At 39.2% G+C, this 22,109-nt stretch overlaps 1 protein-coding gene across 3 annotated transcripts in view; it reads right to left on the bottom strand.

Moving 5' to 3' along the window:
- BOD1L1 (biorientation of chromosomes in cell division 1 like 1) overlaps positions 1 to 22,109 on the bottom strand; it is a 63,490-nt gene that overhangs the window by 16,927 nt on the left and 24,454 nt on the right. For 2 of the 3 annotated variants that reach the window (XR_016281262.1, XM_089524787.1), the window contains exons 10-16: positions 14,631 to 20,595; positions 10,849 to 10,916; positions 9,116 to 9,185; positions 5,748 to 5,821; positions 5,238 to 5,322; positions 4,998 to 5,077; positions 1,137 to 1,206 (exon numbers count right to left, since the gene is read on the bottom strand). Coding sequence is in view for 2 of the 3 variants with exons in the window: in XM_089524787.1 (XP_089380913.1) it covers positions 1,137 to 1,206; positions 4,998 to 5,077; positions 5,238 to 5,322; positions 5,748 to 5,821; positions 9,116 to 9,185; positions 10,849 to 10,916; positions 14,631 to 20,595 (6,412 nt within the window). In the remaining variant the exon portion in view is untranslated. The remainder of the gene's footprint in view (positions 1 to 1,136; positions 1,207 to 4,997; positions 5,078 to 5,237; positions 5,323 to 5,747; positions 5,822 to 9,115; positions 9,186 to 10,848; positions 10,917 to 14,630; positions 20,596 to 22,109) is intronic. The other variant, XM_089524788.1, reaches the window with a different exon arrangement.

Below are 22,109 nucleotides of genomic sequence, written 5' to 3'. Positions count from 1 at the left end.
TTCATCCTTTGCTGTATCTTGGTCATGGAGTTTCTATAATGAGGCACTAGTTTTGTTCAGTAATCAAAATTTGAATAGTCAGTCAGCTGTCACTGTGCTGCTACAGCAAGGTGCCAACTTTCCAGCTGAGGGGGAAGCACTGAACTGCAGCTGTTGACTAAAAGCCATCTCACCAAGATTCCTTATACTTTTGTAGCATGGTTGTAGGAGGGCGCCAGCACATATCTTGCATACAGAGCCTAATAGATAGAAGGGCACTGCATCCTTCCCTTCTGCAAAAGAAGAGGAGGAGAGAAAAAGGAACTTTTTGCTGTGCTACAGAATTTCAGTGGCATGCTTGCATAGCAGATAGCAAATGAGGCCCTGAAAACAGGAGAATATGGCCCATATGCTGCCCACCTGTTCTTAAAAAAGTACAACAATAATATATTTGCTTTTCTAGTAATTAATTAGACTGTGTCCCAGAATACTAAGTGATCTGTTCACCAGAGGGCAATCTCTTTAGAAGAATGGCTTTGCCACAGGCAACACAAGAAGTCACACTCCATTTTCCAGGGTGCTTTCTGCTTGTAATAGCAATTAGCCACAGAGCTGTGCCAAAAGTAACTGACCAAAGAGAGTAGGAGGTGCATCCTATTCTGAACACCTAGCCAAGTTTTTCTTTCTAAGAATCTTATACCCTGTGGACTGAGAACACTACTAAGTGTCTGGTTCACTAGCCAGAGAAAGTAAGGTAAAACATTTAAAGATGGTAACAGAGACATAAGAAACCTATAAAGAGATGAAGTCAGGGTTTCATGTACCAATTTCAGTATTCTTGGCAGAATAGAAATAGCATGCCATCTGTGCACATCTTGCTCAAGAATTATCCTTAAGTGAAGTATAAGCATTTTTGGAAGCTATTTAAGACACAGGTTTGCAGTGGTGGAGTTTTGCTGTTATGAGATAATTAAACATAGGAATAATTTGATTTTTATCTCCTTTCTGGTTTAATATTGCATTTTAATCTTCAATTTTTTAAAAAAAGAAATATAAAGCCAACAAATGCTCATACTTATCAATCAAACATGTACAAAAGAAAATGCTGGTGGGCTACAAGCCTTTCTGGAAAATTCAGAATAGAGAATTGACATTACCTTTTTCATTTACATCATCCAGTGAAGGTTCCTGAGAGTTAGTACCAACTTCAGGTTTTTCTTCTGACTCCTAGGAAAGGATTTAAAAGATTAAAAATATACAAATCGGTCATACTGAGAGAAGGGTGTTGGCATCTAATACGACTTTAAAACTGACACCATAAATACTGACAGAACAACAAAGATCAACTAATCACTAACAAATTTGTTACAGCATGAACTGTCATGGGTACATTAAGCATTATCAAGATTTCAGGTATACACAGAGTACACATCTGAGTATGCTGCAGACAGTGAGGTCTGAGGGAAATTAAATGCAGAAAGTACTGACAGGGACAATTACATTATTATTGCAAAGAATTGTATGGCATCTTTAAGACTTAGATTATATCATGAATTCTCATCTACTAAAAGCCTATGCTATACTACGTTTGCCAATCTTACATATGCTAGGTTACCACACAACTCTTTGTTATTTTGCTATAGACTAACATGGCTATCCTTCAGAAAATTATTTATTTATTTATTTATTTAATGGATTTATATTCTGCCTTTTCCCCACAATAAGATTCAAGGCAGCTATTTTATTATATTAATAAATTCTATTATTAAGACAAATCATTCACAGAACTGTTGCCACTGAAATACATTTCGGCACTAGGTAAGCCAATTAACATGTGCAGTGTGTTCCATTATTTTGATTGAAACCTCTGGTAGTAAAATTGAAATGTCCCACGAAACTGTAACTCAGTAGTCTCCTGCTCTAATTTTCTTCTGATGTCAGTGAGGAATGTGGAAAACTGAAACTAAAAGGTTTACTATGCACATTTAAATTCAAGATTAATTGTGTGCACTCTGCATAACACAAACAGGAAAACATAAGACTATTTGTGCCAGTTTTGTTACTAACCTTTAAAAGCCACTCTGGGAGCCTGACTGAAAAGCAGGATAAAAATAAAAGCATGCCCTTGAAATAAAAAAGCTATTTATTTATTTATTTATTATACCCTGCTCTTCAACCATGAAGGTTCCCAGAGCAGCTAGCAATTAGTTAATTTCTCAGTTCCCTACCATCAGGCTCACAATCTAAATAAAACACCACACACAAGCAAAAGGGGATGGTGGGAAAAGAATTAAATTCAGTGGTTCCTGATTGATCTTTCCACTCGAAGGCTGCAGCAATGGCAACTGGAACATGGAGAGACGGGGCCCTCACCAGTGACTGGGACCCAGGAATGATGGAGCTGTGCCTGGTTGCCATTCAGCAGTGGCAGATGGAATATGAAGAAAGGGCTCTCATCAGCTCCTGGGGCCTAGGCATGATAGAAGTGTGCCTGGTTGTTATCCTTTTCTCTCCATGGCAAGTGCACAAAGAACTTTTGGAATTTATAATAGCTGAAAACCACCAGGGAAAAAGGGTATCTCAGAGGAAGAAGTTCTATAGAATGAGGCAACACATACCTGATTTGTCATCTTGCATGCATTAGCAATAAAAATGGCCAATCACATGGAACACGTGAAGTACCCTTAACTAAAATGCCACAACTTAGCCACAAAAATGTGTGGCAATTATTTTAAAAAATTAAACTAGTGTACTAATATGGGCACCCAAGCAAATGCAAAATTTTAAGGTGTAGAAAGCTAGCAGACTGTATTAATTCTACTTCAAACCCAGGCCACCATCTTTACTTTATTTATTTTTTATCTTGCCTTTCTGCTGTCATAGGACTCAAGGAAGATCATAACATGGAATAAAACAGACTAGGAGAAAAGCCTAATTATAAAAAAAGTAAAAGAAAAATTGCCATATTAAAATACATAACTCTAAAACAGGATAAAATCATTTGTCCTGAGGAGCTCAGGGAAATGACAGGCAGGGATAGATTACTAGAGCAACAGTTAAGAAAGACTCAGGATGAACCTGACCAAGCATGGGTTAAATCCCATTTTAGAATCTAGGAGTCCAAGTAGACCACAAGTTGAACATGAGTCAACACTATATTCTGCTCTGGTCAGGCCCCACCTGGAATATTGTGTCCAGTTCTGGGTGCCACAGTTCAAAAAGGACATTGAAAAACTGGAGCGTGTCCAAAGGAGGGCGACTAAAATGGTGAAAGGTCTGGAAACCATGCCCTATGAGGAACGCCTTAGGGAGCTGGGGATGTTTAGCCTGGAGAAAAGAAGGTTAAGAGGTGATATGATAGCCCTATTTAAATATTTGAAGGGATGTCATATTGAGGAGGGAGCAAGCTTGTTTTCTGCTGCTCCAGAGAACAGGACCCGGAGCAACGGATGCAAGCTGCAGGAAAAGAGATTCCACCTCAACATTAGGAGGAATTTCCTGACAGTAAGGGCTGTTCGACAGTGGAACACACTTCCTAGGAGTGTAGTGGAGTCTCCCTCCTTGGAGGTCTTCAAACGGAGGCTGGATGGCCATCTGTCGGGGATGCTTTGATCTGGATTTCCTGCATGGCAGGGGGTTGGACTGGATGGCCCTTGCGGTCTCTTCCAACTCTATGATTCTAGAATTTATTTTGCAGCAGTGAGGGTTGCAGAAAGATTATTATTTGATGCCTCTATTACGCCAGATCAATCTCATCAGCATAGCTGTTCCAATAATAATAATTTCTCACCTGCCTCTCCCCATGGATTGAGGCAGAAAACAACAACAATTAACTGACACACCACATCAGTTAAAGGATATGCATACAATTTAAAATGACAAGATATACACATATTAAAACAATCCTCATTTAAAATCCATCACTTAAATTTTTTTTTCCATCCTGGCCAATTGGATGGTGCAGGTTGTAAATGCTTATTTGAAAGAGAGCTATGTTCCAACCTCTCTTAAAGAAGTATTTATAAAATCTTGATTGAAAAAGCCTTTATTGGACCCCATTTCCCTAGGTAACTATCGTTCGGTCTCTAATCTCCCCCTAGAGTGAGTAGTGTCAACAGAACTCCAGGGTTTATTTGATGCAGTGAGATTATCTGGACCCATTCCAATCTTGGTTCAGGACTGGTTGTGGGACAGAAACAGGTCATCTTGGTGTATGACCTACACCAGGAGTTGGACAGGGTGAATGAGGCCCTATTGGTCCTCCTATATATTTCAGTGGCATTTAATAACATTAACCATGATAACCTTCTGGGTTGTTTAGCTGATAGGGGAACTGTTATTTAGCCTTTTGACCATCATCCCATGGATTTCCACAGGAGTTAATACTGTCCCCTATGCTTTTCAACATCTACATCAGTGATTCCCAAACTCTGGTCCTCTAGGTGTCTTGGACTTCAGCTCCCAGAAGCCTCAGCCAATTTGGCCAATGGTCTGGAATGGTCTGGGAGCTGAAGTCTATGACATCTGGAAGGCCAGAGTCTGGGAATCAGTTATCTACAAGAACAAGGTCATCTGGATGTTTGGTGTCATCTGGGGTTGAATGTCATCAGTGTGCTGATTATATATTTACAACTGATGCTAAAAAGGTTGTGGTGGCACTGAATCATTGTCTGATTGTAGTGAAGGATGTGGATGAACACACTGATGCTTAATCCAGACAAAATAGAAGTGCTACTGGTCAGTAGGAAAACCAACCTGAGGCTGAGATCACAGCTTGTTCTAGATCAGGTTTGTAGCTTGGGGGTGCTCTTGGACCCATTGCTGTTCTTGGAAAGCCAGATTGCTGCAGTGGCCAGGAAGGCAACCTTTCTAGACTGTCCGATTTGACAAGTGCACCAAACTGGACCACAACAACTTGACTCTTCTCATTTTTTATGAAGTACAGCTGCCATTTACACATCCCACCCATTAGAAAGTACTTCAGTAAATCACATAATTGAAAATAGATGAACAAATACCGTATTAATGTTTGGTTTGGCTTCAAAATTCTTCCTCGGTTCATTTTCCCCTTCCAGACCTTGACATGTGGGATCATGATCTGCAAAATATTTTAAATATTTTCCTGAACCATTTTTCAGAAGTAATAAATGTATTAAAATCACACACAAAACCTTCTCTGAATCAGATTCGTCTAAAATCCAAATCTACTAAAATTGTAACTACTGAATGAAATAAGAGCATCTAATAATGTGAACTACCTGATTCACTTTCCTCCACAGCAGGATGTTTGGCTGTTTCTGGCATGAAGCATTCTTCTTTCTGATCAGAGATTTCTGCCTGTGGCTTGAGGTGGAGAGCACAGCAAAGAATGTAAGATTTTTTTTCTGGACCAGGTTAATGTCCAACAAATCCAGCACTGCATTCTGAACAGCAACTGAACAGCCACAGGCTTCAGGGATGAACTGAAGCAGAGCATGAAATTGACAGCTCTCCACTGTTGGCTGTCCCTCATTGTCTGGTCTTCAGAGGTATAATGCCGCTAACTTTGGAAGCTTCATATAGTATCAAGTCTTTGACAGACCAATCTAATATGAACATTTCTTAAGACTATCTGGTTACAATTTGTAGTGTAGCTGAAAATCTTTCATTTGATTTTCATCTGCTGAGTTAAAAACACTATTGCTGTTGTAAGACAGGGTTTGTTTTAAAAGTTGTATCCTCTTTCAGTAAAGTTGAATATAAAAGAAGCAAAGCAAAGAGATACAAACCTGTAATGACTTTTCTTTAAGAACCTTGTCTTCTCCTGTTTCTGTTATGACCAAAGTATCTGAAATTTCAGTGGCTAATACACAAAAGTAGAAACACAAGAAAGAAAAACCTATTACTTTCATGCTCAAAGTTACTCATACATTATCTTAATTTGTACAATGTTCCTATCATTTTTTCTGCCAGGCTGAGAAACCTCAGGCGCTTGAGTTCAACCTTGTCCTCCTGAGGTTCTCCAATTGCCCTGCCCCTTTGTGTTAGTGTAATATGTCTTTAAATATTTTGATTGACAGATGATACGTATTCTGTGAGACAGTCACTGACTGCTGAGTCATGAGCTCATGGCATTATGCAAGGTTGCTATAGGATTGCATCATGTTATGTGGCACTGAACGATGACTCACAGCCAATACTCTATATAAATGGACAAGGAGATCAGTCACATTTTCTGTTGTCAGTTGTGAGCTGTTGTTGTGAGCTAGTGTGGATCAGTTTGGAGCTGGAGAGGAAATGATGGGAGTTAAATGGAAGTCAGAGAGGAACGTATAGATGTATAATATTGTACACTTTGCAACCTGAAGATAAAAGCCTCCAGAACTCTAGATGAATCAACTGTCTGTGAGTTTTTCTTTTTTAAGTGTGAAAAATGGTCAGTGCACTGCCAATAACAATGGCTGTGGGTTCTTGTTTTCGTTGTGGCTGTAGCTGGGTGATTTTTCTCCAGACTGTGCCAGGAGTTTAGGCCTTTATCCCACCTATATAGGCCTCTCTTTCCCTGTCCATTCCCTCTCTCCCATTTTTCTCTCTGGACACTATCCCCATAAAACAATCTGCTTCACAATGTTAAAAGTTGGACACACTCTGTTTGTCAATTATGGGCAAAGCCATGCACTCTGACACTCATAAGCACACACTAGCTCTCTCATAAGGTGTTCCTCATAGCAGGTGCAGTTGTTGATAAGGTGCACCATGTCTCTAGAGATATGCCATCTGACTGCAAGGCACTGGATGCAAAAGGCTGACACTGAATCAATTGGAATTAAGGTACTAGAACTATAAAGCAAGGCTTCAGATTAGGAATATACAGAATTTTTGCCTCCCCCCTCCTCCCAAAGTTGGTGCTTTGCAGTGTCAGCATCTCTGGATACAACTTTTTCCACTCTTCCTGCTGTTTGGTGATCTCAAAGACTCTTGCAGCAGCTTTTCCTAATCCTTTATAATGAGCTGTCTTTTTAAAGAATCCCTTCTTTTAATAGGAAACATTGTAATTGTGATTTCAGTTGCCACCTAGCGACTGAAGGTGACACTGCAGACTGAAATATAATTTAATTGGGTTATAAATTAAGTATATTTAATTGCATTATAAATTTATAAATGCATTTAAAAAACAAAATAGCCCCTACGTACATATATGTATGGCCTTTTAGGATATATGATGCATTTCAAGTGTCTAGTTTACGTGCACACACACAAGCCTTTATTATTCTGGGTATATCATATGCTATGTTTTGATAATGAAGAGTGGTAGAAAATATCTGTAGCTTCACCCAAAGGTGAAACAAACTGCACAAACATACGTGCAGAGGGAGCCGGTAGGCATGGCACCTCTGAACTCCAAGTAACTGAATGTGGAACAGTGTCTGTGTGAGGTGTGTGTATATATGTGTAAGAACAGTTGAGAAATTATTTATTCATCCTTTTATATACAGAAAGAAATTTCATTCAAGCAGAACTGAAATGCTCTCACTTAAAAATTGAAAAATAAACTACACTATTTGTTCACTATCCCTATTATTTCAGAGGAAACGCCTGTGACATAACACAGATGGCAAGACACACGTCAGCAATGTCTGCTGTTTCCCCTTCTTTTACATATATCTTGTAGAAAAAAAATTGCTAAGGAAAAAGCTGTGAGCAGACTGAGTAGTGGTTATGTGGGTTGTGAGAAAGAAAGATCACAAGCTTACTTCCTTTCTTACCACCATTGTTCTTGACAACACTGGCCCCACATATCACTACAACAACATTCCCTCTAGGAACAGAAACAGCACAGAGCTTTTCAGCTTTCTTCTGCTCAGCATATATAACAGCACAGGATCTGGAAGGAACAACAGTTGCTCACTCCCAGATATAGACATGCAAAGAGGCCCTTGGGGTGGAAGGTTCATGCTTAGCACCAGGCAGGAAGCCTGTGGCTCCCAGCTGCTTATTTCAACTTTAAATGTTTAAAATTCCTATTTACTGGAACTTCCTATTGTAAACTTGGAATCTAACTAGCTACTGGTATTATTCCAATTCATCCTTGTGAAGAAAATGTTCATTAAAAACCATTTAAACTGTGTACATGCTTTCTTTTATTGTGACTACTTTAGGATACAAGAGAGAATCTTTCACTTTTTAAATACACTGTCAGGCACAGTGTTAGATGTTAGTTGCTCAAACAGCAAGAGGGTGTTTACATTCCTTTCAGTCTTGGACTATGAAACTCCCCGTCTGCTGTGAACTCTCAGCTATGACAGAAGACATTATTCTCTCTTAAACAACTTCCTTTACCTAGCCTGAATCATATAAAAAACAAAAAACAAAGAGGGATTGTTCTAAAAAACATCTAATGGAAAAAGAAATACAGATTTGACACTAGTATGTATTATTATAGAAAGAGTTCCTTGTAAATATGTGGCATTGTGAAAGTTATTATAAAAATTCTTTTTGAGAGAAAACCCATCAAATTGGGGCCCAAAATCACTTATTTAAAATGCAATTAAGTGTAGCAAATTCATAGGATAAAAAGGAATAGCGTGTTTAGAGTAGCCCAAATATTTGGTGGTAGCTATCGGAGATGCTGTGGCAGAAGAGAGATGCTGCTGGAATCAAGGGGAAGAGGTAGCTTCTGTTTCCATATCTGCTTGCTCACATAGCTCAGAGCTTAGAAAAGTTACGTCGTTGGGGTAAATGTTGGTGGGGGATTCTGGAAACTGTAGTCCGAAGAATAACTTTTCCAAACTCTGATTCAGCCACACTTGGCTTATGGGTCTGGTAGCAACCCACAGCATCAGTATGGCAGTTAGGTTTAAAAGAAGCTTGGCTGCTGTTCACAACAACCTCTCCACTCAGGTCAGCAGAGGGAGATCAGCTAGCATTTTTTCATTGCTGTCTAAAAAGTCATATATAGTCCAAATGCAGATTAGGATTTCTGTCTGTATTTCTAAAATGTGTTTAGCTTTTGAGATTTCTTAATACACTAAATGTTACAGAATAATGGACATTGTGGATCATATATTTAATATAGTTATATATTAAATTATTATACCTTTAATTATACCTAAGGTCCTAGAACAGTGAATTACTGCAATCAGAATAATGAACTTACCTTTAGGAATCTCTTCTGTCTGACTCTTGGCACAGATATGTTCCTTTATGTGATTTCTACATCTTAGGTCCTATGAAGTAAAGGGGAAAAAATACTTTCAGGACTATCAGTATCCGGGACTGTGGACAGCTTGCTTCCTACTAGAATCGTGGAACTATATTGCAAAATAAAAGGGACTGTATCAATACTAACACCAGAGAAATGAATTGTTGCTGAATGGCAGCTTAATGAATGCCTGTTTCTAAATAAATGAATTACCACAGTGTAAGAGAGATCCAATAACTTAATTTCTATAAATGAAACTAGTATCAGTTAAGTAAAACTTTTTCTGCATCATATCCAACACAGTCGAAGCAGATTTTTTGAAGAAGCAGTAATTTTTTTCCTCCTTTCCCAAGCCCTTTCAACTCTCTTCACCCCAAATGTGCTCTGTACAACCACATGGAACAGATTTCAGGGACAGGAACCTTTGACAGACATTGCTGGGGGATTTCAAAGGCAGACACTAGTTGGATATATCCCTCAAAAATTGCTAGGGCATGTTCAGTTTGGTAAACAATCCAGTGTGTAGCTGTATGTGCTAAAAATCATGATTATTATACAGGCATAGCAATGCCCCTACAAACAGTTTCAATACATTAACATTTGCCTGAACTGTTTGAAATTTGGTGCAGACAAGAAAATTCCATATTCTCACCTAACTTCAGATAATTATTTTCAAGAACGTGGACTATTCAACTTTTTTCCAGCTGTTTATGGCCATTTTTGTCCAGTCACCGTGTTTTAATTTTCAGTTTCTGACACTTCTCCTGTCATTATTTAGGACTCAAGGATATGTAAAATGAATGTTTTGAGTTGCCATGAATCTGCATCCTAATGTGCACATTACATTGTCAAAAGTGGCACTGAAACGGTAACTACAAGTGGATTAGAAATTCAGGGACACTTTTCTCTAGAGAAAGGCCCCAGGGCCAGGCTGGGGAGCTAAGTAGGCTTGACTTTTCCCCTCAAAGCTATGCTATCATGATTCTGACATAGCCATCATAGTTACTCTAATGACATCTGTACAACGTCTTTGCAAGCACATAAAAATTCAGTGGAAAAGGTGGGATACAATGTATTTTCCCCACCCTTGCCCTCCGGGCCAGTCTAACATATTTTGTTGTCTAAGGGTGAAAAATCCTAACAGCTTCCCCACACTAAAAGTTATAAGCAAGGCAGGAGACCCACAAGATACAATCTAGATTCTAGTAGAAGGTTCCCTAAAGCAAGTTTCATTAAGTAAGCAGGAACTGAGCAAGAACATTACTAGGCAGCTCATTCATTTCACAATGAGGCCTAGATAGAAGACCTTCCCAAGAGACAGTCAGCATAATTTAAGTATCCTTCTAGTAGACAAGAGAGATATTAACACACAGAATCACGTCTTCAAAAATCGTCCAGTCATGTGCAAACTAGAAGCCAAACCCTCCCCCAGCAAATCTGTCTACACTAAATTACATCTCAATGGCTACAACCAATAGCTATACTTCACAAACAGACTGAGTTAATATGAGTGTAACAGTGATCTTGGTACATTTTAAAAGTTCCACTTTCAAAACTTCCGTGTTAAATCCTTCATGCAACATCTTCTATAACATTTACACAACTGTTTTTCCCTGAATAAGTCCAACAATATATATCAAAGTATTTCAAAATTGTGATGAATAAAATATTTCAAAACATGTGAATACCTCCTCATCAATTTTCTCCTTTTTCATTTCTTCCCGCTCTTCGGCTGCAACTGGAAGCATCTCCTTGTCTAATGAGTAATTAAAACATATAATGATCACATATGTTCCATCTTGCAGTTTCATACTATAGACTTCACTGAATATATCAGTTTTATTAAATTGAATTCTTTGAATTCTTGATCAATATTCAAGACTGTCATTCTACTAGTGCAAATGATGTTGACGTCATTGCCAGCTAGTTCTGTATGTTTCATCAGATAGGTCTACAATGCTGTTTCCAGTAGCTCAAACAGATGCACACCTAGGGGACATCTGAACAACTGTATTGCTTGTGCAACTGGAAAAGCCACCATCAGACTAGATTAATACCTTTTTTTGGAGAAACTAACACAAATCTATCTTTCCTCTTTCCTTTTGAATAATACTTTGATCACATAGAAAAGAAAAGCTGAAGTGACTCAGGTCTGAAACAGCTGGCCCGAAAAGGGCGGATTGGGGCCGCCCTGGAGCAGGTCACCTTGGGGCTGTGGCAACCACATGCCATGGCCCAAATCCACCCTGACGCCAGCCCAAATAGGAGCGGAAAAGATTCACTACTATTTGGGCTGGTAAAGGGATGACTTCTGGGCACACTGGCACCGTGCAAAACACCTGGAGTGTTTTGAAGCCTCTTCCTTATAATCAGCCAGGGCAGCTTCTGGACATCTTGGGGGCATGCAGCCACACTTGCAAGCCACCTGAAAGGTAACTTTACTGGGCCATCTGTTTCAGCACTCAAATTTTATGAATTAATGAAAAGTAAATCAAAAGTCAAACACAGACTTTTTCTAAACTTTGGTGTTAAATAAAAACAAAACTTCAGTTTGCTTAGGAAGAAGAGTCTGGATTTAAGCATGCTTGCAGATTAATCCTGCACATGCTTACTTAGACAAGAGGCTGACTAAATGGAGTTAGGATTACACAGCATGTCCTAGTAATATATATTCAGCCTATTATTTTCAATGAGACTTCTGAGTAACCAAATCCCAGGATTCAAGCTGCAAGCTTGATTATACTCATTTATGTCTAAGTAGCAGAGTTGGATTTTCAGAATGTTATAAACTAATCCATCTGATCTCGTCTCATCCTGTCTCTAACTCTTCATCAAGATTTGAGTGTGAAATATGCATTATGAAGGAATATGATGTTTAACTGGCTAGTTCTCTGTAAATTTATGCCATTTGCTTACAATACTTTGAGCATCATTACCTTGATTAGTAAGAGAACATATAAACAAAATTTTACATAACTGATTCATTATTTATTGTCACAATTCACACAATAATTTTAATATTCCAGACTGCTTGCCGTTCCCTTTTTATTAAAAAATGCAGTTAACTGTCCGTCAAAATTCAGTAGAATCTATGGGGTATTTAACCCCAATGGAAATTGGTTAGTGCCATAAGAACATGATGCATTTTGTTACCCCCTCCCAATGTGAATTCCAGTATCCCCTTTACCTCAGATGAGGTTTATCTACTGATTTTAAGAGCTCAGCACTTTTGCTCCACCACACTGAAGTGGCATGGAACACTTGGTATCAAAAACACTGCATTTGCTAGCAAAGAAAGCACTCCATTGACAAAACAATGACATTTGTTGGGATAATTTTTCTTTTATCTGCAAAAACCCTACATATGACAAGTGGCTGAAGTTTGGACAAACTGTTTCAAGATGGGAGGGAAAAGTGAGGAAATTGTTCAGGTGCAGAATGTAATTGTGGTAGATTGTAATATTATTCCCTGGTGCATGAGGATTAAGGGATGCATCATTTCTTTCAAACCTGCTTTTGTTCACCTGCATTCGCCTCGATTTTCCCTTCCCAAACTCTCCTAGTTGATTTAATGAAATTTAATTAATTTGATTTAAACTCTCAAATTAAAATTCGAATATTACACAACTGAGGACTTGATCTGTATTACTCTCCTTTAACCTCTCTTATTTTTTTTTACTGCCTGTGAATCTTAAATTGCAATATTAACTTAATACAGTTGCACCTTCTGATTCACGACGGATTCGTTCCGCTCCCCCCCCCCCCATGAATCGGGAAAATCGTTACTATTTGAGCCCCATTGTAATCAATGGGGGAGGCCTCCGGCACGCACGCTATTATGTCCCTCGCGGCTTGCCATCCGCGAAAGACCAAGGGATGCAAATGGCAAGACCATGAATTGAGAGGGATGACTGTACTTGTCAAGTTGTTCTGGAATGTGAACATATTAAGCAATATGGATTTATCTGAGTTAGAAGTGCTTTCCCTTCTTATAATAATAAATAAATAAAATTTTTATTTTTATACTGCCCTTCCATAGATCAGGGCGGTTGACAGCAAAATATCAAACAACATATACATCAGGGTTAAAAACAATTACACACAAACAGAATAAAACCCCCGTTAGCCAGTCCTCTTTGCCACAGAAGAGGAAGGGAGGCCCACTGGACTTTATGAGCCTCATTTTCAGATACACAGATTACAAACCAAAAACAAAACAAAACAAAAAATCCAACCCATGTTTGTTTACTGTGAACAGTCTGACAAGCAATTCTCCATTTTCTTAAGGCTACAATACCCTTAGAGTGAGAGCAAGCATGGCATAGTGGTTTGAGTGTTGGACTACAACTCTGGAGACCAGGGTTTGCATCCTGGCTTAGCCATGCAAACCCACTGGGCAAATCATACTCTCTCACCCTCAGACAATGGATTTGGCAAACCTCCTCTGAAGGAACATGCCAAGAATACCCCATGATAGGTGTGCCATAGGGTTATGATAAATCAGAAATGACTTGAAGGCATGCAATAACAATACCCTCTACTACTTTATGCTGCTGCAGTTCAAATTTAAAAATGCTAGCTAGCGTGTTCCTTTAAAGATTTTTATAATTTCGGATCTAGACATCTGAAGATTTTTTAAAAATCAACTATCTATAGAAAAAGATCTTGCACAGAGATATTCCTCTGGTTGCCTCTAGTATCCGAGAAAGGCAGCTGTGCAGGAGGGCCTTTTGACTGTGCACTTCATCTTGGGAGCTCTTCACCAGGGAGATTCACCTAACATCTACAACCATCTTTCAGAGAACAGACTTTTGTATTTTCTTGGGTTTTTAATCTCTGCTGTATTTCTACTTTGCTGATGTCTTTAATCTCTGTATTTTATTGGCTACTACCAATTACCCTAAAATTTTCAACTGAAGGATGGCATAGAAGCATTTTAAAGGAGAAAAATGAGGGTTTTCATGCTGCCTACTGTGTGAACCGCTACCTTTAATAACTTAGTTGTTTATTTCAGCTGAGTTTTCCACTTAATGTATCTTTATATATCACCCGTTCTATATATTTCAAGGGTGGACAACACACGGCCCACCCATACAGCAAATTCTACTTCAAAACAAGGAGGAAATGTTCATTTTAAAAGAGTTTTCCCCCCAGCAACCGTAAAACAAAAACAACAAAACAAACAAAAACAAACCCTGTTTGAAACAAGCATTTCCTAACCACCCTACTACTAGAAATTGTTGTGAAGATTCACTGCCTCCTGAAATTCAGTAACCAGGCAGCAGGGGGTCCAGACTGTTTCAGGAGTGGGAATTTACCCAAGATCCAGCAAAGTTGTCCACCTTGATATAGCTGATGGGCTCCAAGACACTTGATCTTATTAACTATTTCCAAAGTCTAAATTTCAGACGCATGTCATAAATTTCTGATATCTCATGGCAACCCACTAAGAAAAGGAAAGGAATCATACCGTTATTATCCCCTGTAGTCCTTTGAGAAAATGCTTTTGGCTCATGATGCTCATCCACTTCAGCATTTTTGTTGGCCAAACTATATTGACTGCTATCAAGCACTCTTCTGTCCTCAGAAGTTTGTCCCAGTTCAGAAAGTAATGACACTGAAAATTTCTTGCTGGATGACTCCCTTGTTTCAGCAAGGTCAGTTTTTAATGTTGGCTTCAGATTAACATCATCTATTACTACATTCTCATTTCCTTTTTCTTTTTCCTGTGGGGTATGAGATGGACTTGAAGGTCCTTCAAGGAGTTGATTGCTTTCTTGGGTTCCATTTTCATGCATGCAGGCTTCCAGGGATGATTCATCACTGACCAAGGAGTCCAAACAAAGATCTGCCCCAACACTAATAGATTTCACTGTATCTGCAGGCATTTCTAGGCTTTCTGTGTTACTGCTCTTAGATGGGGCTGATTCTTCCAAAGCACCATCAGGCTCCATTTTATGTAACTTTTGGGTTTCTCTGTGAAGCACAGCTGAAGAGATCTCACTGTTTTCTGGAGTTGACAACATGCTGTATTCAGATTCTTTGGCACACATGGCAATTTTCCTATCACTCTCTATTTCTATGCTTGCAAAGGAAAGTGGAGTTTCTTCTGAGGGAGCAAGTATAGATTCCTCTGAGGTAGCAATGGTGGATACACTGTCGCATTCTGCCATTGTTCTGACCAAGACCTTTGCACTGTTTCCTGGATTTTCTGTACTCAAGGTAGCCAAGTGCTGATCAGGTTTAGTGTTATCACTCATGAAATCATGGGTTTCACATTTTGTTTTCTCTACAGACAAAGTTGTTGCATTTTGGTTGGTTTTCTCTGTGCTTTGAACAAGTAACTCAGACTTTTGGGTTCCTACTTCCTGAACAGCCTTGCATTCTTTTGTTCCATCCACAATACCTTCATTTCTCTCTTTAGCTTCAAACTGTACTAAACTAACATTAATGGCTTGGTCACATCCTTCTGTTGTAGTAATGGTGGAAATCTCAAGCTTTCCATCTTCACTAGGCACCTGATTTACATCATCTGTTTTTGTAGCAAACACAGAAGTCTCATAATGTTCTGTTGAACTTGTTGAGATCACAGCTGCATCAGAAGATTGTTCTAATCTTAAGGCAAAATGTTGAACATCAACTTCAGTGCCTTCTTGGGAAATGGGAATCTCTGTCTCTTCAATAATGCTTGTGGAAATTACAGAACACTCATCTCTTTCTTCTCTGCCATCAACTGCATGGCTTTCACTAGATGCTCCAGTAGACACTATGGGCTTGGAAATGGTATTTACTTCCCCACTTGTGGTCGTTTCTGAAGATCTAATAGTAACAAGGAGATTCGTGCCATCTCCCGTTGTTAAGCTTGGCATAGGAGCTTCAAACTCTTCCAAAATACTTGTAGGGCCCTTATTTGATTTAACAGCAGGTCCATGACTCATACATTCAACAGCTGTACTAGGCATGGGAGTGCTGAAATCTTCTGCATCTATCAGGCATGTGGTTTTCTCAGTGTTTTCAAATTCATGTGATGATGTCTGCTCACTGCAATGTTCAGTGGAACAGTGCACAGGAGATGGGCATACTTTGACCACACTTGTTGAGATTGTCTCACCTTCATCTTTATCATCTTGCTTAGCAGATGTTGGAAGAGTGGTTACTTTCTTAGAGACAATCTCAAACAGGCTTTCACATTTCCCACCATCTAAATAAGATGTGGAACTCTCACTGTTTTCTTCTCCAGCTGACAGTTCACCTACACTTTCAGTGTTTGACGTTGCACTGATTGCATCACATTCAAATTTCTCATTAAGTAGAGACTCTTCTTTTTCTGTGACAGAGGCCATAATATTTTCATTGTCTGTACCAGCGCTGGTGGTACTACTCTCAACCACCCCCTTTGTACTGTTGCTGATGTCATTAATCCTAATTTTTCTCTCTAAACCTGTCATGCTGCCAGCAGGAACTTTATCTGCATTTGAGGTAAGCTCACCCAACCCTGCTCCAGCCTGGCTTGCAGCTTGGCAGACAGAGGCTGTAGCTTCAACACAAACAAGCACCCTTTCATTTTCATCTGTTCCTGTACATGTCAAAGTATGTTCTGTTTCCTCATTGCCTCTTCCTGTACTAGTAACAAAATTTTCTCCTTCTTCATCATCTTCTTTTGCACCTGTGCTGGTCACACAACGTTCATCATCATAAGAGCCTCGACTAAACTCAAGGACACTTTTTTCAGCTCTAGCTTCTGTACTGAATGTAAGACGTTTATATTTTTCTTCTGTGTCTGAAGCTGCTGCAAAACCTTCATTGCTGTCTTCCAAGCCAGTGCAAGCAGACACAGTTTCAGGGTCATCCTCAGCTGTTATGCCTGTACTGGTGACAGCACTCTCACCATTAATGATGTCTTCACTTTTGTCAGCATGTGGGCCAGCTGCCACATGGTTGTTGCTTTCAGCAAATACTCCAGTTACAACACTCTCTTCCTGTGAGTCTGTACCAGTCACTGAACACACAGCAGAACAAACACTTGGTCTTTCTGTACCTGTACATGTCACAGCACCCTCTGCTCCTTTAACTTGCTCAGTTCCTGTTGCATTATTTTGACATTCACCTGGATTTTCACTTAACATAGATCCATCCCGAGCTTCAGTACCTGCACTGGTTACAGCACCATCACTTTCACCAGTGCAGGTAGCAGCATTGTCAAAAGTGCTTGTCCCGCCACTGACAGAAGCCATACATCTTTCTTCAGAGCCAGCACTGGTTACAGCATCATCTTTCTCTTCGGATGTAAAACTATTCATACTCTGATCAAGTTCAATTCCACTTTCATTGATCAATTGTTTAGTACCTTCTTCTACATAATTCACAATGCATTCAGCACTCTCTTCCTCTTTTGTAATGGTGGAGGAACTTTCACACACTGGAAGACTTTCAGTAACACTGCTGCTTTCTTCAGCTGCTGTGACAGTACATTCACCAAAGCACTTTTCTGATTCAAAATGGACATCTTCCGTATTTTTGGCCCAAGTCAAACCTTCATCTGCTTCTATACTTGTAGAGCCCAAAGTAGTCTTACTCTTTTCTTCTGAACAAGTAATGGTGGCATCACCTTCTCTTTGCAAATTTGAAATAGCTTCTTCTCCTAGCCTTCCTTCAGTGCTAGTGGCATTCACTGCACTTCCAACAGCTCTCTCTGTGCTTGTTCCTATAACAAGTGAATCAGTCTCCATGCTGCTGCAGGTACTAATGCAACTGCCACCTCCTACACTGCTCCCTACTATATTGTTTTCACCTTGTGATCTTATATCATCACCTCTTCCTTCTGCTTCACTCATTATTGCAGAAACTTTATTTATATTTTCAGGAACATATTCAGGTATTGACCCTGAAGATAATTCTATCACAGCACCAATACTATGATTTTCCTTTGTTTCACCTTTCCCTTCTGTAGCACCATCACTGTTTCTTGCAGAAGGACCTTCATCTGAATTTTTCTTGCCTTCCTCCAGCCTGGTTTTGGCAACTTTGTCTGCACTTACATGTGCAACCTGAATAGCTGGTTCAGTAAGACTGTCATTCTGTATAGTATGAGCCAATGAACTTTCAATTCTTTCTTGTACAACAGCTTCTTGAATGCTTGTTAGAAGACATACATTCTCTCCAGGTGCTTGTATGCAACTTAGGCGAATCTTGTCATCTCTGTTTATAATATCCATGTTAGCGCTATCACCATATTTTGTGTTACTACTGGGTCCAATGTTATCCTTCTGTTCCATTTTAATAGTATCTATTTGATGGTCTTTAGTTGTATCTTTAATACAGGGGCTATCAAAATTAAAAGATTCCTCTTTAGATGTACTGGTCAAAGGCACTGTGACATCTCCAAGATCTTTATCTATAGATTTCTGATGGACATCATCTTCTCTAGGGGATGTCTTTGTTGGAAGACTGCTTCCTTCACTTAGACTAATAGTATTTTTAACATTCTTTGGAGTGTGAACATCCTCAGTTATTTTTGGGAACTGTAGCTTGGCATCATCCTCAGGAGATACATCAAGCAAAACGTTATTACTTGTTTCATTCTTAGCCATCGCATGATTCTCCTGCTGTTCACTGGATCCAGCATTCTTTGAAGTTTGTTTGAAGGCATCGTTGGGTGTATTGATTTCTTTTGTAGAAAAAAGTTCCTTTTGTTTGGGATTACTGACACTTGAAAGAGAAGACTTAGATAGTTCTTTAGTATGCAAAGTTTTATTCAGCTCATATGTCAAATTATGATGCATTTGGTCTTTGGCTGTACTTTTAAATTTAGTTGCTTGTAGAGAGTTGTTATTTTCTCCTTCAATTTGATGATGTACATTACCATGTCTTTGTTCTGACTTAACCTCCACTGGCTCTTGACCTTGTTTTGAATGTAATGAGTGTCCACCAGTCGAACCAGTTTTTTGAAGGGCTGAGAAAGAAGAGACGAGTTTTTCCCCTCCGATATTTATATCATGGGCTGATACACTTCCCTTTCTGTTTTCACTAGATATTCTTTTAGTAGGCCTTTTATCAGGGAGCAGACTATTTTCTTGCATCTTTGTATGAGTGTCTGTTTGCTTAACACTTCTGTCATCTGGTTTGTCTTCATCTTCCCTCTTTTTTGTCTCCTTACAACTGTGCTTCAGACCTCTGCTTTTGTGACTTTCTGTTGATAATTTCCTTTCTAGCTTGACACTGCCCAAATCTTTATCACTCTTCGTTTTCTCTTTTACACATGATTTTTCTCCTGACTGTAACTTAACTCTATGACTAGAATCTTTCTGGGAACTACTAACAGAATGTGCTCCACTTTCAACTTCCAATTCTACCGAATTTTCATCTAAGATTTTAATTTCAGTTTTGGCTTTCCACTGCTTATCTAGGTCACTCTCTTCTGTATTCTTATCTTTGTCCAATTTCTGGCCGGATTCCTGCTTAGGGGAATTGTCTTGCTGTTCATTTTCAGGTACTTTGATTACTTTGCTATGACTCTTGGACTTGGATTTTAATGAGAACCTTTCTTCCAAGCCACTCTTTGATTTTCGCCTGTCTTTGTGTATACTGTCACTTTGCTTTGAACTGTTATCTACATTACTTGATTCTGTATCATGCTTATCTTCAGAGTAACTTTCACTCTTCCTTGATGTTGCAGAACCATGCTGCTTTGATATACTTTGAGATTCTTTTTGTGGCCTAGAATCACTTGACAATCTTTTGGATTTGTGTTCTCCTCTCAATTTATCTGTGGAAATTTGTCTGTCTTTTCTGCTATTCTCCTTGCGTGAATTCTCATCAGTTTTGGAAACATGTTCAGAAATACTTTTCACATCTTTGCTGTTTGCTGATGTTTTCCTTTCACTTCTGTGCTTGTTCTTCCTTTCAGCTTTATCATCTGACAAAGTTTTCAACAGCTGATTATGTTTCTGGGCATTCTCTTCACTTTTTAGGCCTCTCTCAGATGGCAAATATTCTATTTCTTCAGCTGTTTTATGAACACCATCTCCTTTATATTTATGCTTTATTAAAGATTTATCTTCAGAAATGCTTCTGTCTTTTTCATTTTTGTCTTTTGATGATCTAGCCTCTTTCTTGGGTACACATTTAACATTCTGAGTTTCAGAATCATCCTTTTTAATATGTTTTTCATTTTTAAGTACATTTTTCTGTTTCTGAGTTTCTTCCTGGTTAGACTCTGCCCTGTCAGACTGAGATTTGGTATCCCGGAGTTCACCATCTTGCTGTACTCCCTCCATTTGGAGAGTGTTAGATGATTTTCTTTTGTGTTCTTTTTCTATTTTGGAATCACTTCTATTTTCATCAGCTGAATGCACTGACTCAGGAAGTCTTCTAACAAGTTTACTTCCTTCATTTTTCCCTTGGCTGGCCTTCACTTCTTTTGACTTTTCACTGCTCTGCAAGAAAAATGAAACTGATTGTTAAGTGATGTCTTTGTGCAAATTCTGCACATTCTATCTATACCCTGAGATGGATTCAGAGTTGTGAGTTCTGCTCAATAGAGTTCTGTCATTGCTAGTGGAAGGGAGTGATTTCCTCTGATTGCTGCTGCTGCAGCCACCAATTCCACTTGCAATACTGTTCCTGAGGGCTAGATGGCCTGCTGAAACAGCAGCCCACAAAGACAAAACTGAATCAGAGGAAATCATTGCCCCAACACAGCCACATGGGTCTGGGGACTGCATTGTTTCCACTACCATCTGGATCCTTGTAGATTGCACTTTTGATTTTGTGGAAAGGGATTTGCAGACTTAACAAGGTAAGAACAGCTATTTTCCTTTTTTTTTTTAAACCTAAGAATTGTACCCCTAATGCAGTTTGATAACTGCAATTCTCTGATTTTCTGAGGATAAAATTTTGCAGTCAGGATCATCTGGGGCTCCAGGAACTGCACAAAAGTGCCCCATGGGCCAGAGAATTCTTACCCCTGTCCTAAGGGAGAGCCTCTGCAGAGTTACAGTTCCCTCTTCAAAGAGAAGAAGTCTTTGCAGTGGAGTTTGTCTTAATCTAACACACCTCCAGGTGTTTTGGACTTCATCTCCCAGAATCCTGGACTATTGGCCAAGGTGGCTGGGGCTTCCTGGGAGATGAAGTCCAAAACACCTGGAAGGTCAGAGTTTGGACATCACTGATATACAATTGTGAAATGACTCCCCTGCAACTCCTCCTCTTCCTCAGCCACACAGGAACATGTGAATGAAGTCACAGAGTACAACCCAAAAGGGAATTGACCAAGAGATCAAATTTTTCGAGCCTTTTAAAGGCCAAATATGACCTCAGTCCTTGGCTGAAACAAGATCTTTCTATATTTTTGGTAAAAAAGCTTGGGAGTTGTCTTTGGTTCTGACTGTTTCAATCTGCCAGGCCTAAACTAGCTGCTAATTGGCTTGCCTTGACCAGACTGATCATCAGTAACTTGATTGAGGTCCAAAACACACTGCAGCAATAATCCAGTTTGAGACCGCTTGAGCTGTTCTCGCTAAGTGCTAGGGAATTCTGGGAATTGTAGTTTATTGTGGCACCAGACGGAGAAGGCTAAACAGCTCACAAAACTACAGTTCCCAGAATTCCCTAGCATTGAGCCAGAGCAGTTAAAGCGGTCTTGAACTGGATTATTTCTGCAGTGTGTGTTGGACCTGACTTCTACATTAGTTAATTGTCTGGATCTAAATGATTGAACCTGATCTACTTTGCCTAAGATGCTTTATTTCACCCAGATGAGTTTGACTTAAACTGCCTGTTTCATGATGGATTCTAAGTGCAAGTAAGCAGAATAAATTCCTACTTTAATAAGAAAATTTCATAACTGCATCTGTCAGTTGTTAGCATTTTCTTTCCTATAATAGTTTTATTTTTTTAAAAAAACCTGTTACATAATACTGCTAAATATGATAAATAAATAAACAGAGCA

Source organism: Sceloporus occidentalis, unplaced genomic scaffold (genome assembly GCF_023333645.1).
Source record: "Sceloporus occidentalis isolate IW3139 unplaced genomic scaffold, rSceOcc1.0.p SCAF_5, whole genome shotgun sequence".
In the NCBI taxonomy this organism is placed as follows: domain Eukaryota; kingdom Metazoa; phylum Chordata; class Lepidosauria; order Squamata; family Phrynosomatidae; genus Sceloporus; species Sceloporus occidentalis.
This window is presented reverse-complemented; position numbering and strand designations above follow the sequence as displayed.